General features: G+C 57.3%; 1 protein-coding gene across 1 annotated transcript in view; it reads right to left on the reverse strand.

Moving 5' to 3' along the window:
• ercc2 (excision repair cross-complementation group 2) overlaps positions 1-19,483 on the reverse strand; it is a 39,091-nt gene that overhangs the window by 6,100 nt on the left and 13,508 nt on the right. Inside the window, 6 exon segments of the mRNA XM_072459836.1 lie at positions 9,998-10,099; positions 11,966-12,035; positions 13,312-13,329; positions 13,331-13,370; positions 16,623-16,741; positions 18,182-18,350. Coding sequence (XP_072315937.1) covers positions 9,998-10,099; positions 11,966-12,035; positions 13,312-13,329; positions 13,331-13,370; positions 16,623-16,741; positions 18,182-18,350 — 518 coding nt within the window.

Raw genomic sequence — 19,483 nt, forward strand, 5'->3', positions numbered from 1 at the left:
CAGGGGTCAAAGGCACGTACCAGGGGTCAAGGCACGTACCAGGGGTCAAAGGCACGTACCAGGGGTCAAGGCACGTACCAGGGGTCAAAGGCACGTACCAGGGGTCAAAGGCACGTACCAGGGGTCAAGGCACGTACCAGGGGTCAAAGGCACGTACCAGGGGTCAAGGCAGGTACCAGGGGTCAAAGGCAGGTACCAGGGGTCAAAGGCACGTACCAGGGGTCAGAGGCACGTACCAGGGGTCAGAGGCACGTACCAGGGGTCAAAGGCACGTACCAGGGGTCAAAGGCAGGTACCAGGGGTCAAAGGCACGTACCAGGGTCAGAGGCACGTACCAGGGGTCAAAGGCACGTACCAGGGGTCAAAGGCACGTACCAGGGGTCAAAGGCACGTACCAGGGGTCAAGGCACGTACCAGGGGTCAAAGGCACGTACCAGGGGTCAAGGCACGTACCAGGGGTCAAAGGCACGTACCAGGGGTCAAAGGCACGTACCAGGGGTCAAGGCACGTACCAGGGGTCAAGGCACGTACCAGGGGTCAAAGGCACGTACCAGGGGTCAAAGGCACGTACCAGGGGTCAAAGGCACGTACCAGGGGTCAAGGCACGTACCAGGGGTCAAAGGCACGTACCAGGGGTCAAAGGCACGTACCAGGGGTCAAGGCACGTACCAGGGGTCAAAGGCACGTACCAGGGGTCAAAGGCACGTACCAGGGGTCAAGGCACGTACCAGGGGTCAAAGGCACGTACCAGGGGTCAAGGCACGTACCAGGGGTCAAAGGCACGTACCAGGGGTCAAAGGCACGTACCAGGGGTCAAGGCACGTACCAGGGGTCAAAGGCACGTACCAGGGGTCAAGGCACGTACCAGGGGTCAAAGGCACGTACCAGGGGTCAAGGCACGTACCAGGGGTCAAAGGCACGTACCAGGGGTCAGAGGCACGTACCAGGGGTCAGAGGCACGTACCAGGGGTCAGAGGCACGTACCAGGGGTCAAAGGCACGTACCAGGGGTCAAAGGCAGGTACCAGGGGTCAAGGCACGTACCAGGGGTCAAAGGCACGTACCAGGGGTCAAGGCACGTACCAGGGGTCAAAGGCACGTACCAGGGGTCAAGGCACGTACCAGGGGTCAAAGGCACGTACCAGGGGTCAGAGGCACGTACCAGGGGTCAGAGGCACGTACCAGGGGTCAAAGGCACGTACCAGGGGTCAAAGGCACGTACCAGGGGTCAAAGGCAGGTACCAGGGGTCAAAGGCAGGTACCAGGGGTCAAAGGCACGTACCAGGGGTCAGAGGCACGTACCAGGGGTCAAAGGCACGTACCAGGGGTCAAAGGCACGTACCAGGGGTCAAAGGCACGTACCAGGGGTCAGAGGCACGTACCAGGGGTCAAAGGCACGTACCAGGGGTCAAAGGCACGTACCAGGGGTCAGAGGCACGTACCAGGGGTCAGAGGCACGTACCAGGGGTCAGAGGCACGTACCAGGGGTCAAAGGCACGTACCAGGGGTCAAAGGCACGTACCAGGGGTCAAAGGCACGTACCAGGGGTCAAGGCACGTACCAGGGGTCAAAGGCACGTACCAGGGGTCAAGGCACGTACCAGGGGTCAAAGGCACGTACCAGGGGTCAAAGGCACGTACCAGGGTCAAAGGCACGTACCAGGGGTCAAAGGCACGTACCAGGGGTCAAAGGCACGTACCAGGGGTCAAAGGCACGTACCAGGGGTCAAGGCACGTACCAGGGGTCAAAGGCACGTACCAGGGGTCAAAGGCACGTACCAGGGGTCAAGGCACGTACCAGGGGTCAAAGGCACGTACCAGGGGTCAAGGCACGTACCAGGGGTCAAAGGCACGTACCAGGGGTCAAAGGCACGTACCAGGGGTCAAGGCACGTACCAGGGGTCAAAGGCACGTACCAGGGGTCAAGGCACGTACCAGGGGTCAAGGCACGTACCAGGGGTCAAAGGCACGTACCAGGGGTCAGAGGCACGTACCAGGGGTCAGAGGCACGTACCAGGGGAGAGAGGCACGTACCAGGGGTCAAAGGCACGTACCAGGGGTCAAAGGCACGTACCAGGGGTCAAGGCACGTACCAGGGGTCAAAGGCACGTACCAGGGGTCAAGGCACGTACCAGGGGTCAAAGGCACGTACCAGGGGTCAAGGCACGTACCAGGGGTCAAAGGCACGTACCAGGGGTCAAGGCACGTACCAGGGGTCAAAGGCACGTACCAGGGGTCAAAGGCACGTACCAGGGGTCAAAGGCACGTACCAGGGGTCAAGGCACGTACCAGGGGTCAAAGGCACGTACCAGGGGTCAAGGCACGTACCAGGGGTCAAAGGCACGTACCAGGGGTCAAGGCACGTACCAGGGGTCAAGGCACGTACCAGGGGTCAAAGGCACGTACCAGGGGTCAAAGGCACGTACCAGGGGTCAAGGCACGTACCAGGGGTCAAAGGCACGTACCAGGGGTCAAGGCACGTACCAGGGGTCAAAGGCACGTACCAGGGGTCAAAGGCACGTACCAGGGGTCAAGGCACGTACCAGGGGTCAAAGGCACGTACCAGGGGTCAAGGCACGTACCAGGGGTCAAAGGCACGTACCAGGGGTCAAAGGCACGTACCAGGGGTCAAGGCACGTACCAGGGGTCAAAGGCACGTACCAGGGGTCAAAGGCACGTACCAGGGGTCAAAGGCACGTACCAGGGGTCAAGGCACGTACCAGGGGTCAAAGGCACGTACCAGGGGTCAAGGCACGTACCAGGGGTCAAAGGCACGTACCAGGGGTCAAGGCACGTACCAGGGGTCAAAGGCAGGTACCAGGGGTCAAAGGCAGGTACCAGGGGTCAAAGGCACGTACCAGGGGTCAGAGGCACGTACCAGGGGTCAAAGGCACGTACCAGGGGTCAGAGGCACGTACCAGGGGTCAGAGGCACGTACCAGGGGTCAAAGGCACGTACCAGGGGTCAAAGGCACGTACCAGGGGTCAAAGGCAGGTACCAGGGGTCAGAGGCACGTACCAGGGGTCAAAGGCAGGTACCAGGGGTCAAAGGCACGTACCAGGGGTCAAAGGCACGTACCAGGGGTCAAAGGCACGTACCAGGGGTCAAGGCACGTACCAGGGGTCAAAGGCACGTACCAGGGGTCAGAGGCACGTACCAGGGGTCAGAGGCACGTACCAGGGGTCAAAGGCACGTACCAGGGGTCAAAGGCACGTACCAGGGGTCAAAGGCAGGTACCAGGGGTCAAAGGCACGTACCAGGGGTCAGAGGCACGTACCAGGGGTCAAAGGCACGTACCAGGGGTCAAAGGCACGTACCAGGGGTCAAAGGCACGTACCAGGGGTCAAAGGCAGGTACCAGGGGTCAAAGGCAGGTACCAGGGGTCAAAGGCACGTACCAGGGGTCAGAGGCACGTACCAGGGGTCAAAGGCACGTACCAGGGGTCAAAGGCACGTACCAGGGGTCAAAGGCACGTACCAGGGGTCAAAGGCACGTACCAGGGGTCAGAGGCACGTACCAGGGGTCAAAGGCACGTACCAGGGGTCAAAGGCACGTACCAGGGGTCAAGGCACGTACCAGGGGTCAAAGGCACGTACCAGGGGTCAAGGCACGTACCAGGGGTCAAGGCACGTACCAGGGGTCAAAGGCAGGTACCAGGGGTCAAAGGCACGTACCAGGGGTCAAAGGCACGTACCAGGGGTCAAAGGCACTTACCAGGGGTCAGAGGCACGTACCAGGGGTCAAAGGCAGGTACCAGGGGTCAAAGGCAGGTACCAGGGGTCAGAGGCACGTACCAGGGGTCAAAGGCACGTACCAGGGGTCAAAGGCACGTACCAGGGGTCAAAGGCACGTACCAGGGGTCAAAGGCACGTACCAGGGGTCAGAGGCACGTACCAGGGGTCAAAGGCACGTACCAGGGGTCAAAGGCACGTACCAGGGGTCAAAGGCACGTACCAGGGGTCAGAGGCACGTACCAGGGGTCAAAGGCACGTACCAGGGGTCAAAGGCACGTACCAGGGGTCAGAGGCACGTACCAGGGGTCAAAGGCACGTACCAGGGGTCAAAGGCACGTACCAGGGGTCAAAGGCACGTACCAGGGGTCAGAGGCACGTACCAGGGGTCAGAGGCACGTACCAGGGGTCAAAGGCACGTACCAGGGGTCAAAGGCACGTACCAGGGGTCAAGGCACGTACCAGGGGTCAAAGGCACGTACCAGGGGTCAAGGCACGTACCAGGGGTCAAGGCACCTACCAGGGGTCAAAGGCAGGTACCAGGGGTCAAGGCAAATACCAGGGGTCAAGGCACGTACCAGGGGTCAAAGGCACGTACCAGGGGTCAAAGGCACGTACCAGGGGTCAAAGGCACGTACCAGGGGTCAGAGGCACGTACCAGGGGTCAGAGGCACGTACCAGGGGTCAAAGGCACGTACCAGGGGTCAAAGGCACGTACCAGGGGTCAAGGCACGTACCAGGGGTCAAAGGCACGTACCAGGGGTCAAGGCACGTACCAGGGGTCAAGGCACGTACCAGGGGTCAAAGGCAGGTACCAGGGGTCAAAGGCACGTACCAGGGGTCAGAGGCACGTACCAGGGGTCAGAGGCACGTACCAGGGGTCAAAGGCACGTACCAGGGGTCAAAGGCACGTACCAGGGGTCAAAGGCAGGTACCAGGGGTCAAAGGCAGGTACCAGGGGTCAGAGGCACGTACCAGGGGTCAGAGGCACGTACCAGGGGTCAAAGGCACGTACCAGGGGTCAAAGGCAGGTACCAGGGGTCAAAGGCACGTACCAGGGGTCAGAGGCACGTACCAGGGGTCAAAGGCACGTACCAGGGGTCAAAGGCACGTACCAGGGGTCAGAGGCACGTACCAGGGGTCAGAGGCACGTACCAGGGGTCAAAGGCACGTACCAGGGGTCAAAGGCACGTACCAGGGGTCAGAGGCACGTACCAGGGGTCAAAGGCAGGTACCAGGGGTCAAAGGCACGTACCAGGGGTCAGAGGCACGTACCAGGGGTCAAAGGCACGTACCAGGGGTCAGAGGCACGTACCAGGGGTCAAAGGCAGGTACCAGGGGTCAAAGGCAGGTACCAGGGGTCAGAGGCACGTACCAGGGGTCAAAGGCACGTACCAGGGGTCAAAGGCACGTACCAGGGGTCAAGGCACGTACCAGGGGTCAGAGGCACGTACCAGGGGTCAGAGGCACGTACCAGGGGTCAAAGGCACGTACCAGGGGTCAGAGGCACGTACCAGGGGTTAAGGCACGTACCAGGGGTCAAAGGCACGTACCAGGGGTCAGAGGCACGTACCAGGGGTCAAAGGCACGTACCAGGGGTCAAAGGCACGTACCAGGGGTCAAAGGCACGTACCAGGGGTCAGAGGCACGTACCAGGGGTCAAAGGCACGTACCAGGGGTCAAAGGCACGTACCAGGGGTCAAGGCACGTACCAGGGGTCAAAGGCACGTACCAGGGGTCAAAGGCACGTACAAGGGGTCAGAGGCACGTACCAGGGGTCAGAGGCACGTACCAGGGGTCAAAGGCACGTACCAGGGGTCAAAGGCAGGTACCAGGGGTCAAAGGCAGGTACCAGGGGTCAAAGGCACGTACCAGGGGTCAAAGGCACGTACCAGGGGTTAAAGGCACGTACCAGGGGTTAAAGGCACGTACCAGGGGTCAAGGCACGTACCAGGGGTCAAGGCACGTACCAGGGGTCAAGGCACGTACCAAGGGTCAAAGGCACGTACCAGGGGTCAAGGCACGTACCAGGGGTCAAGGCACGTACCAGGGGTCAAGGCACGTACCAGGGGTCAAAGGCACGTACCAGGGCTCAAAGGCACGTACCAGGGGTCAGAGGCACGTACCAGGGGTTAAGGCACATACCAGGGGTCAAAGGCACGTACCAGGGGTCAAAGGCAAGTACCAAGGGTCAAAGGCACGTACCAGGGGTCAAGGCACGTACCAGGGGTCAAGGCACGTACCAGGGGTCAAGGCACGTACCAGGGGTCAAGGCACGTACCAGGGGTCAAAGGCACTTACCAGGGGTCAAAGGCACGTACCAGGGGTCAAAGGCACGTACCAGGGGTCAAAGGCACGTACCAGGGGTCAAGGCACGTACCAGGGGTCAAGGCACGTACCAGGGGTCAAAGGCAGGTACCAGGGGTCAAAGGCAGGTACCAGGGGTCAAAGGCACGTACCAGGGGTCAAAGGCACGTACCAGGGGTCAGAGGCACGTACCAGGGGTCAGAGGCACGTACCAGGGGTCAAAGGCACGTACCAGGGGTCAAAGGCACGTACCAGGGGTCAAAGGCAGGTACCAGGGGTCAAAGGCACGTACCAGGGGTCAGAGGCACGTACCAGGGGTCAAAGGCAGGTACCAGGGGTCAAAGGCACGTACCAGGGGTCAAAGGCACGTACCAGGGGTCAAAGGCACGTACCAGGGGTCAAGGCACGTACCAGGGGTCAAAGGCACGTACCAGGGGTCAGAGGCACGTACCAGGGGTCAGAGGCACGTACCAGGGGTCAAAGGCACGTACCAGGGGTCAAAGGCACGTACCAGGGGTCAAAGGCAGGTACCAGGGGTCAAAGGCACGTACCAGGGGTCAGAGGCACGTACCAGGGGTCAAAGGCACGTACCAGGGGTCAAAGGCACGTACCAGGGGTCAAAGGCACGTACCAGGGGTCAAAGGCAGGTACCAGGGGTCAAAGGCAGGTACCAGGGGTCAAAGGCAGGTACCAGGGGTCAGAGGCACGTACCAGGGGTCAAAGGCACGTACCAGGGGTCAAAGGCACGTACCAGGGGTCAAAGGCACGTACCAGGGGTCAAAGGCACGTACCAGGGGTCAGAGGCACGTACCAGGGGTCAAAGGCACGTACCAGGGGTCAAAGGCACGTACCAGGGGTCAAGGCACGTACCAGGGGTCAAAGGCACGTACCAGGGGTCAAGGCACGTACCAGGGGTCAAGGCACGTACCAGGGGTCAAAGGCAGGTACCAGGGGTCAAAGGCACGTACCAGGGGTCAAAGGCACGTACCAGGGGTCAAAGGCACTTACCAGGGGTCAGAGGCACGTACCAGGGGTCAAAGGCAGGTACCAGGGGTCAAAGGCAGGTACCAGGGGTCAGAGGCACGTACCAGGGGTCAAAGGCACGTACCAGGGGTCAAAGGCACGTACCAGGGGTCAAAGGCACGTACCAGGGGTCAAAGGCACGTACCAGGGGTCAGAGGCACGTACCAGGGGTCAAAGGCACGTACCAGGGGTCAAAGGCACGTACCAGGGGTCAAAGGCACGTACCAGGGGTCAGAGGCACGTACCAGGGGTCAAAGGCACGTACCAGGGGTCAAAGGCACGTACCAGGGGTCAGAGGCACGTACCAGGGGTCAAAGGCACGTACCAGGGGTCAAAGGCACGTACCAGGGGTCAAAGGCACGTACCAGGGGTCAGAGGCACGTACCAGGGGTCAGAGGCACGTACCAGGGGTCAGAGGCACGTACCAGGGGTCAAAGGCACGTACCAGGGGTCAAAGGCACGTACCAGGGGTCAAGGCACGTACCAGGGGTCAAAGGCACGTACCAGGGGTCAAGGCACGTACCAGGGGTCAAGGCACCTACCAGGGGTCAAAGGCAGGTACCAGGGGTCAAGGCAAATACCAGGGGTCAAGGCACGTACCAGGGGTCAAAGGCACGTACCAGGGGTCAAAGGCACGTACCAGGGGTCAAAGGCACGTACCAGGGGTCAGAGGCACGTACCAGGGGTCAGAGGCACGTACCAGGGGTCAAAGGCACGTACCAGGGGTCAAAGGCACGTACCAGGGGTCAAGGCACGTACCAGGGGTCAAAGGCACGTACCAGGGGTCAAGGCACGTACCAGGGGTCAAGGCACGTACCAGGGGTCAAAGGCAGGTACCAGGGGTCAAAGGCACGTACCAGGGGTCAGAGGCACGTACCAGGGGTCAGAGGCACGTACCAGGGGTCAAAGGCACGTACCAGGGGTCAAAGGCACGTACCAGGGGTCAAAGGCAGGTACCAGGGGTCAAAGGCACGTACCAGGGGTCAGAGGCACGTACCAGGGGTCAGAGGCACGTACCAGGGGTCAAAGGCACGTACCAGGGGTCAAAGGCAGGTACCAGGGGTCAAAGGCACGTACCAGGGGTCAGAGGCACGTACCAGGGGTCAAAGGCACGTACCAGGGGTCAAAGGCACGTACCAGGGGTCAGAGGCACGTACCAGGGGTCAGAGGCACGTACCAGGGGTCAAAGGCACGTACCAGGGGTCAAAGGCACGTACCAGGGGTCAGAGGCACGTACCAGGGGTCAAAGGCAGGTACCAGGGGTCAAAGGCACGTACCAGGGGTCAGAGGCACGTACCAGGGGTCAAAGGCACGTACCAGGGGTCAGAGGCACGTACCAGGGGTCAAAGGCAGGTACCAGGGGTCAAAGGCACGTACCAGGGGTCAGAGGCACGTACCAGGGGTCAAAGGCACGTACCAGGGGTCAAAGGCACGTACCAGGGGTCAAGGCACGTACCAGGGGTCAGAGGCACGTACCAGGGGTCAGAGGCACGTACCAGGGGTCAAAGGCACGTACCAGGGGTCAGAGGCACGTACCAGGGGTTAAGGCACGTACCAGGGGTCAAAGGCACGTACCAGGGGTCAGAGGCACGTACCAGGGGTCAAAGGCACGTACCAGGGGTCAAAGGCACGTACCAGGGGTCAAAGGCACGTACCAGGGGTCAGAGGCACGTACCAGGGGTCAAAGGCACGTACCAGGGGTCAAAGGCACGTACCAGGGGTCAAGGCACGTACCAGGGGTCAAAGGCACGTACCAGGGGTCAAAGGCACGTACAAGGGGTCAGAGGCACGTACCAGGGGTCAGAGGCACGTACCAGGGGTCAAAGGCACGTACCAGGGGTCAAAGGCAGGTACCAGGGGTCAAAGGCAGGTACCAGGGGTCAAAGGCACGTACCAGGGGTCAAAGGCACGTACCAGGGGTTAAAGGCACGTACCAGGGGTCAAGGCACGTACCAGGGGTCAAGGCACGTACCAGGGGTCAAGGCACGTACCAAGGGTCAAAGGCACGTACCAGGGGTCAAGGCACGTACCAGGGGTCAAGGCACGTACCAGGGGTCAAGGCACGTACCAGGGGTCAAAGGCACGTACCAGGGCTCAAAGGCACGTACCAGGGGTCAGAGGCACGTACCAGGGGTTAAGGCACATACCAGGGGTCAAAGGCACGTACCAGGGGTCAAAGGCAAGTACCAAGGGTCAAAGGCACGTACCAGGGGTCAAGGCACGTACCAGGGGTCAAGGCACGTACCAGGGGTCAAGGCACGTACCAGGGGTCAAGGCACGTACCAGGGGTCAAAGGCACTTACCAGGGGTCAAAGGCACGTACCAGGGGTCAAAGGCACGTACCAGGGGTCAAAGGCACGTACCAGGGGTCAAGGCACGTACCAGGGGTCAAGGCACGTACCAGGGGTCAAAGGCACGTACCAGGGGTCAAAGGCACGTACCAGGGGTCAAAGGCACTTACCAGGGGTCAAAGGCACGTACCAGGGGTCAGAGGCACGTACCAGGGGTCAGAGGCACGTACCAGGGGTTAAGGCACGTACCAGGGGTCAAAGGCACGTACCAGGGGTCAGAGGCACGTACCAGAGGTCAAAGGCACGTACCAGGGGTCAAAGGCACGTACCAGGGGTCGAAGGCACGTACCAGGGGTCAAAGGCACGTACCAGGGGTCAAGGCAAATACCAGGGGTCAAAGGCACGTACCAGGGGTCAGAGGCACGTACCAGGGGTCAAAGGCACGTACCAGGGGTCAAAGGCACGTACCAGGGGTCAAAGGCACGTACCAGGGGTCAAGGCACGTACCAGGGGTCAAAGGCACGTACCAGGGGTCGAAGGCACGTACCAGGGGTCAAAGGCACGTACCAGGGGTCAAAGGCACGTACCAGGGGTCAGAGGCACGTACCAGGGGTCAAAGGCACGTACCAGGGGTCAAAGGCACTTACCAGGGGACAGAGGCAGGTCCGCGCCAGTGTCATGGTGAAGGACGCCATGGTAACGGGCCTGAAGTCCAACATACGAGGATAGATGTCCAGAGGAGACAGTGTCTGAGTCCACACGCAGGGTTCAAGTAAAGGTGGAGAAAAGACCATAATGCAATGGGTTTAGTTGAGTGATTGGTCTATAATAATAATAATAATAATAATAATAATTAAAGCCGCAAGCGGCAATGATCGGCCCTCGCCACACCACCGCCGCTACGCCGCAAGAGGAGGGGGCGCTAACGCGCCCCAATTGTCCTTTTATTACATCTACTGCTGAATCTGTGACACTGTCACATCTTCTCCCCTTTGTTTTACCATCAAAAAGCAATTTTATTTTGAATTCTTGGCAAAATGTGCGGCACAGAGACCGTGACTTTTTGAATAAAAATGTGGATACCTTTTGATGGTCCTGAAGATGAGTCTCACCAAATTTCAGCTGACGCCCTGAGGGGGAGGAGTTTGTGAAAGTCTAAAGTGTAAACATGTTCTGGCGATTTCCCCATTGGAATAACATGGAAGGTTTCGGTCATCGCTACGGCAACGACGTAACAATTATGACATGGGTCTCATTGACTTTTTTGACGGGGCCAAAATTGAGTTGTGTGTCAAATTTCATATAATTTCGCAAAACTAAACATTTAACCTCCATATAAAATCTGTAGGGGGCGCTGTGGCTCCAAATTATTTTATTTCACTTCAAGTAGGTTTAGGGCAAAGAGTTTAACAACTGATTCTAATTTGACGCAATTCGGACTTTATCTGCGCAGAAATGTAAAATTTGGGAGATTTCTGAAATTTTTGCTACAGTTTGCGGCTTCGCCGCACCGAGACCGTGAGAGGTATCAATGTAATTTGGATAACTTTTGATGTCCCACTCCTCAGTAGCATTTTCACCAAATTTCAGCTTTTTAGGGCCAACGCCCTGGGAGGAGTTCGTAAAAGTACGACGTTTGGAAAAACTCCGAAGTCATGTTTAGCCATTTTTGAAGCAATATGGCCGACATTTGGTTGGGCGGACGGCGTTGCCGTAATAATATATTTTACTTCTCTTGTCACCATCTACCTCTGCGCCAAATTTCATGATTCTACGATCAGATTTTTTTTGGAGATTTTCTATCTTAATGCATTTTTGGTACATTTGGGGGCGCTGACACGCACATTTTTTTAAATTTTAGAACAGGGAGATAGCCAGAATGTAAGGAGGCACAATTTTTAGAGGTGTGTAAATTTTTGTGACTTTTTGTCAATGTTCACTGGGTGAAAAATAGGGGGGTTGGTCCCGAGAAGAAGAAGAAAGAAAGAAGAATATTCCAATGCGAAAACAATGTTTTCGCATTGGAAAGCTCGCGCTTTCCTACCTCATGGTGTGGGTCCCTGGTCACTGACGGGTACTTTCGATAATTTTGAGTGGGCTCCGCCCACTTTGTGTTTTTGGCCCTCTATACAGTAATAATGTTAAATTTTTGCATCACATGTTTATATGAACGGAACATGCAAGAGATGAAACGTATTTGTGAGCACAAATGAGTGCTTTATATGGGGATGACGACCTGCTCGTTTAGTGCGAACTTTTGCACGGGCTTCGCCCGTTTACAACGGTAATGTTCCATTTTCCTACTACTAATTAGTATGCACGGGGCGTGCATGAGTGGAGGAGTGCGTTAGTGAGTGTTTGGAAGTGGGCGAGCGCTTCGCGCTCGATTTCGTGCGCACTACGTGCGCACTTTCGCAGCCGTGCTTCGCACGGCCTTACGAGACTAATAGGCCTCTCGCCAGCTTGTGGCGCTCGGGCCTAATTAAAAAAGCTGTGTATTCCATTCCATTAACTCAGTTATGTTATTTTGACTTTGTGAAGAGGGTTATAAGATGAGATGAGATGAGATAATCCTTTAAAGCCGTCACATGAAAAACAGGAGGTGTGAGTTTTACCCCCGAGGTGATGACGACCGACTGGAACCTCTGAAACACGGGTTTGATGGCGATGGAAGGATCCATGCAGCTGCAGACAGAGGTCTATATGTGATGTAACACCAGAGGAGGAGGAGGAGGAGGAGGAGGAGGAGGGGGAGGAGGAGGAGGAGGGGGAGGAGGAGGAGCAGGGGGAGGAGGAGGAGGAGCAGGGGGAGGAGGAGGGGAAGGAGGAGGAGGAGGAGAAGCAGGGGGAGGAGGAGGTGGAGGAGGAGGAGGAGGAGCAGGGGGAGGAGGAGGAGGAGCAGGGGGAGGAGGAGGGGAAGGAGGAGGAGCAGGGGAGGAGGAGGAGGAGAAGCAGGGGGAGGAGGAGGAGGAGGGGGAGGAGGAGCAGGGGGAGGAGGAGGGGAAGGAGGAGGAGCAGGGGAGGAGGAGGAGGAGGAGAAGCAGGGGGAGGAGGAGGAGGGGGAGGAGGAGCAGGGGGAGGAGGAGGAGAAGCAGGGGGAGGAGGAGGAGCAGAGGAGGAGGAGGGGGAGGAGCAGGAGGAGGAGGAGGGGAGGAGGAGGGGAAGGAGGAGGAGCAGGGGAGGAGGAGGAGGAGGAGGAGGAGGAGGAGAAGCAGGGGGAGGAAGAGGTGGAGGAGGAGGAGGAGGAGGAGCAGGGGGAGGAGGAGGTGGAGGAGGAGGAGGAGGAGCAGGGGGAGGAGGAGGAGGAGGAGCAGGGGGAGGAGGAGGTGGAGGAGGAGGAGGAGAAGCAGGGGGAGGAGGAGGAGGAGGAGGAGGGGGAGGAGGAGCAGGGGGAGGAGGAGGGGAAGGAGGAGGAGCAGGGGAGGAGGAGGAGGAGGAGAAGCAGGGGGAGGAGGAGGAGGGGGAGGAGGAGCAGGGGGAGGAGGAGGAGAAGCAGGGGGAGGAGGAGGAGCAGAGGAGGAGGAGGGGGAGGAGCAGGAGGAGGAGGAGGGGAGGAGGAGGGGAAGGAGGAGGAGCAGGGGAGGAGGAGGAGGAGGAGAAGCAGGGGGAGGAGGAGGAGAAGCAGGGGGAGGAGGAGGAGGAGGAGGAGGAGGAGGAGGAGGAGAAGCAGGGGGAGGAGGAGGAGGAGGGGGAGGAGGAGCAGGGGGAGGAGGAGGAGAGACATAACATGGGAGATAAGCAGGGTAAAGAAAGGGAGGAGCAGGAGAGTTGCAAGAGAGGCGGAAGAGAAGAGGAGCTGGCGAGTAGGGGGAGGGGCAGAGATGGAGAAGTGGAGGAGCAGGAGGGGGTCAGAGGAGCAGAGGTCAGAGGAGCAGAGGTCAGAGGAGCAGAGGTCAGAGGAGCAGAGGTCAGAGGAGCAGAGGTCAGAGGAGCAGAGGTCAGAGGAGCAGAGGAGACGGACCTGAAGTGAAGCACTGGTCGGTGTGCGATCTTCAAACGGCTCAATGATGATGGTGAAGCCTTCAACAGAGACACTTCTGTAACTACATCTGTATCACCTTAACCTACACGCAGTACACGCAGTACACGCAGTACACGCAGCACACGCAGTACACGCAGTACACGCAGCACACGCAGTACAAGCAGTACACGCAGCACACGCAGCACACGCAGTACACGCAGCACACGCAGTACACGCAGTACACGCAGCACACGCAGCACACGCAGTACACGCAGTACACGCAGCACACGCAGCACACGCAGCACACGCAGTACACGCAGCACACGCAGTACAAGCAGCACACGCAGCACACGCAGCACACGCAGTACACGCAGCACACGCAGCACACGCAGTACACGCAGCACACGCAGTACAAGCAGCACACGCAGCACACGCAGCACACGCAGCACACGCAGTACACGCAGTACACGCAGCACACGCAGTACAAGCAGTACACGCAGCACACGCAGCACACGCAGCACACGCAGCACACGCAGTACACGCAGCACACGCAGTACACGCAGTACAAGCAGCACACGCAGCACACGCAGTACACGCAGCACACGCAGCACACGCAGTACAAGCAGCACACGCAGCACACGCAGCACACGCAGCACACGCAGCACACGCAGCACACGCAGCACACGCAGCACACGCAGCACAAGCACGCTGCGTGCGCAGCGCACGCAGCACACGCAGTACACGCAGCACACGCAGTACAAGCAGTACACGCAGCACACGCAGTACACGCAGCACACGCAGTACACGCAGTACACGCAGCACACGCAGCACACGCAGCACACGCAGTACACGCAGCACACGCAGCACACGCAGCACACGCAGCACACGCAGTACAAGCAGTACACGCAGCACACGCAGCACACGCAGCACACGCAGCACACGCAGTACAAGCAGTACACGCAGCACACGCAGCACACGCAGTACACGCAGCACACGCAGCACACGCAGCACACGCAGCACACGCAGTACAAGCAGTACACGCAGCACACGCAGCACACGCAGCACACGCAGTACACGCAGCACACGCAGCACACGCAGTACACGCAGCACACGCAGCACACGCAGTACACGCAGCACACGCAGTACACGCAGTACAAGCAGTACACGCAGTACACGCAGCACACGCAGCACACGCAGCACACGCAGTACAAGCAGTACACGCAGCACACGCAGCACACGCAGTACACGCAGCACACGCAGTACACGCAGCACGCGCAGCACGCGCAGCACACGCAGTACAAGCAGTACACGCAGCACACGCAGCACACGCAGTACACGCAGTACACGCAGCACACGCAGTACACGCAGTACACGCAGTACACGCAGCACACGCAGTACACGCAGTACACGCAGCACACGCAGTACACGCAGTACACGCAGTACACGCAGTACACGCAGCACACGCAGTACACGCAGCACACGCAGTACACGCAGTACACGCAGCACACGAAGTACACAAAGTACACGCAGTACACGCAGCACACGCAGTACACGCAGTACACGAAGTACACGAAGTACACGCAGCACACGCAGTACACGCAGTACAAGCAGCACACGCAGTACACGCAGTACACGCAGTACAAGCAGTACACGCAGTACACGCAGTACACGCAGTACACGCAGTACAAGCAGTACACGCAGTACACGCAGCACACGCAGCACACGCAGTACACGCAGTACAAGCAGTACACGCAGTACACGCAGTACAAGCAGTACACGCAGTACACGCAGCACACGAAGTACACGCAGTACACGCAGCACACGCAGCACACGCAGTACACGCAGTACACGCAGCACACGAAGCACACGCAGTACACGCAGTACACGCAGTACACGCAGTACATGCAGCACACGAAGTACACGCAGTACACGCAGCACACGCAGTACACGCAGTACACGAAGTACACGAAGTACACGCAGCACACGCAGTACACGCAGTACACGCAGCACACGCAGTACACGCAGCACACGCAGCACACGCAGTACACGCAGTACACGCAGTACACGCAGTACACGCAGCACACGAAGTACATGCAGTACATGCAGTACACGCAGCACACGCAGTACACGCAGTACACGAAGTACACGCAGTACACGCAGTACACGCAGCACACGCAGTACACGCAGTACACGCAGCACACGCAGTACACGCAGCACACGCAGTACACGCAGTACACGCAGCACACGCAGTACATGCAATACATACATATAATGTGTTTTTATGATGGTTAAATACATGTTGTGAATATAAAGAGTGAATTGACACAAATCAATGAAGAAATGTTGATTGTATTTATGAGGATGTGGCAGTTCCAGAACATTCTAACTCTTGACTCTGGACGGTCTAATTGTGCATAAGTCAAATTTTGAAGTTGATTTAATAGTTTTACTGATCATTTTGAAACTTCTGGCTTTTCATACAAATCTCTACATTCGGGTTATTTTTAGTGTTATTTTTGCAGATTTCCACTTACATAAGCTCAGGCCGCTCCTCATACTAGTGTTTCACTCTGAATATGATCTGAATATGTCATATTCTTCTGAGGTCACATGCTTCTTCTCCAGTGCATGAGGGCTACGCTTTCTGGCCCTTTCACAATAAAACTATCAGCAGCCACAATACAGAGAAATATTGATTTTGTAAGTACCCAACACACAGAGTGAGGATGAGAGAACACAGAGTGAGGATGAGAGAACACAGAGTGAGGATGAGAGAACACAGAGTGAGAGGATGAGAGAACACAGAGTGAGAGGATGAGAGAACACAGAGTGAGAGGATGAGAGAACACAGAGTGAGAGGATGAGAGAACACAGAGTGAGAGGATGAGAGAACACAGAGTGAGAGGATGAGAGAACACAGAGTGAGGATGAGAGAACACAGAGTGAGGATGAGAGAACACAGAGTGAGGATGAGAGAACACAGAGTGAGGATGAGAGAACACAGAGTGAGAGGATGAAAACAAATAAAAAGGGATCTTAATAACGTACTAACAGAGGCTCAAAAGACATGCGCGACCCCTCCCTGACCCCTCCCTGACCCCTGCCTGACCCCTCCCTGACCCCTCCCTGACCCCTGCCTGACCCCTCCCTGACCCCTCCCTGACCCCTGCCTGACCCCTCCCTGACCCCTCCCTGACCCCTCCCTGACCCCTGCCTGACCCCTCCCTGACCCCTCCCTGACCCCTGCCTGACCCCTCCCTGACCCCTCCCTGACCCCTGCCTGACCCCTCCCTGACCCCTGCCTGACTCACCTTGGCTGTAGGTGCTGACAAGAGTGGCAAAGTTAGAGATGAGAGTGAGAGCGGAGAAGTCGGCGATGTCGTTGATCTCCAGCGTCCGGAGCAGCGACTGCAGCCGCTCAGCACAGAACCTGACCACGTACACAACAAACACACAACAAACACACAACAAACACACAACAAACACACAACACACACACAACAAACACACAACAAACACACAACACACACACAACACACACACAACACACACACAACAAACACACAACACACACACAACACACACACAACACACACACAACACACACACAACAAACACACAACACACACACAACACACACACAACACACACACAACAAACACACAACAAACACACAACACACACACAACACACACACAACAAACACACAACACACACACAACACACACACAACACACACACAACAAACACACAACAAACACACAACAAACACACAACACACACACAACACACACACAACACACACACAACACACACACAACAAACACACAACAAACACACAACACACACACAACACACACACAACAAACACACAACAAACACACAACAAACACACAACAAACACACACACACAACAAACACACAACAAACACACACAACACACTTGTGCTTCATCTTCAAGTTTAACATGATTCGTCAGAGAGAACCACCAGAGAGAACCACCAGAGAGAAACACCAGAGAGAACCACCAGAGAGAAACACCAGAGAGAACCACCAGAGAGAACCACCAGAGAGAACCATCAGAAAGAACCATCAGAGAGAACCACCAGAGAGAACCACCAGAGAGAACCACCAGAGAGAACCACCAGAGAGAACCACCAGAGAGAAACACCAGAGAGAACCACCAGAGAGAACCACCAGAGAGAACCACCAGAGAGAAACACCAGAGAGAACCACCAGAGAGAACCACCAGAGAGAACCACCAGAGAGAACCACCAGAGAGAAACACTAGAGAGAACCACCAGAGAGAACCACCAGAGAGAACCACCAGAGAGAAACACCAGAGAGAACCACCAGAGAGAAACACCAGAGAGAACCACCAGAGAGAACCACCAGAGAGAACCATCAGAAAGAACCATCAGAGAGAACCACCAGAGAGAACCACCAGAGAGAACCACCAGAGAGAACCACCAGAGAGAACCACCAGAGAGAAACACCAGAGAGAACCACCAGAGAGAACCACCAGAGAGAACCACCAGAGAGAAACACCAGAGAGAACCACCAGAGAGAACCACCAGAGAGAACCACCAGAGAGAACCACCAGAGAGAAACACTAGAGAGAACCACCAGAGAGAACCACCAGAGAGAACCACCAGAGAGAACCACCAGAGAGAAACACCAGAGAGAACCACCAGAGAGAACCACCAGAGAGAACCACCAGAGAGAAACACTAGAGAGAACCACCAGAGAGAACCACCAGAGAGAACCACCAGAGAGAAACACCAGAGAGAACCACCAGAGAGAACCACCAGAGAGAACCACCAGAAAGAACCGCTTTTGACACAGTGTGCGTCTCTCATTACAGACGTACCTGAGAGGCTTCCTGTCGATGCAGACCTTCTCAAAGATGTCCTTAAGGAACTGTGGGGCGCTCTCCTGCACCACATGCTGCACCCTCAGGCGAGACTTGAGGTACTCCATGAAGCGCCTCAAGAAGCCCACAAAGTGCTCAGCTGTGCGAATGGTTCCCGGGACGGCCTCTGGAACAGATAATATAGTGAATGTTGTTTTATATGCAATGAGTTTCCTTCATTTATTCTTTTATATTTAGTCTTATAAAAGGGAAAAATCAAGCTGGACATGTCAAACATAGAACTCAAACTTATTTCCTGGCAAAATGAACCATGTTGGCATGAATCATGGTGAGCAAATTAAAAAGAAGAATTAGTGATGTATCGCTCCTCCAGTGCCCCTCGACTTTGATACGTCTAATGTGGGTTCAACACCAAGATTCCAGTCGCCACCACAAATCAGGGTTCCTCAGAGTGGTTTGCAATCAGGTCATTAGTATAGAAGGAGATATCACTCCCAGTCTGAAGCGTCCCCGTCTCACCTGGTCCCAGTCTCACCTGGTCTCCGTCACACCTGGTCCTCGTCTCACCAGGTCCCCGTCTCACCTGGTCCCAGTCTCACCTGGTCCCAGTCTCACCTGGTCCCCGTCTCACCTGGTCCCAGTCTCACCTGGTCCCCGTCTCACCTGGTCCCAGTCTCACCTGGTCCCCGTCTCACCAGGTCCCCGTCTCACCTGGTCCCAGTCTCACCTGGTCCCAGTCTCACCTGGTCCCCGTCTCACCTGGTCCCAGTCTCACCTGGTCCCCGTCTCACCTGGTCCCCGTCTCACCTGGTCCCAGTCTCACCTGGTCCCAGTCTCACCTGGTCCCAGTCTCACCTGGTCCCCGTCTCACCTGGTCCCAGTCTCACCTGGTCCCCGTCTCACCAGGTCCCCGTCTCACCTGGTCCCAGTCTCACCAGGTCCCCGTCTCACCTGGTCCCCGTCTCACCTGGTCCCAGTCTCACCTGGTCCCCGTCTCACCTGGTCCCCGTCTCACCTGGTCCCCGTCTCACCTGGTCCCAGTCTCACCTGGTCCCAGTCTCACCTGGTCCCAGTCTCACCTGGTCCCCGTCTCACCTGGTCCCCGTCTCACCTGGTCCCAGTCTCACCTGGTCCCCGTCTCACCTGGTCCCCGTCTCACCTGGTCCCAGTCTCACCTGGTCCCCGTCTCACCTGGTCCCCGTCTCACCTGGTCCACTGACTGATCCAGTACATATTGCATGAAGGACAGCGCGCAGTGTTTTATAAATCAGGGGTTTGTGTGGCGTCCGCCTCTAGTTG

This window comes from Eucyclogobius newberryi, unplaced genomic scaffold, assembly GCF_026437365.1.
Source record: "Eucyclogobius newberryi isolate DKJ021-1_F unplaced genomic scaffold, fEucNew1.0.hap1 SCAF_10, whole genome shotgun sequence".
Classification (NCBI taxonomy): domain Eukaryota; kingdom Metazoa; phylum Chordata; class Actinopteri; order Gobiiformes; family Gobiidae; genus Eucyclogobius; species Eucyclogobius newberryi.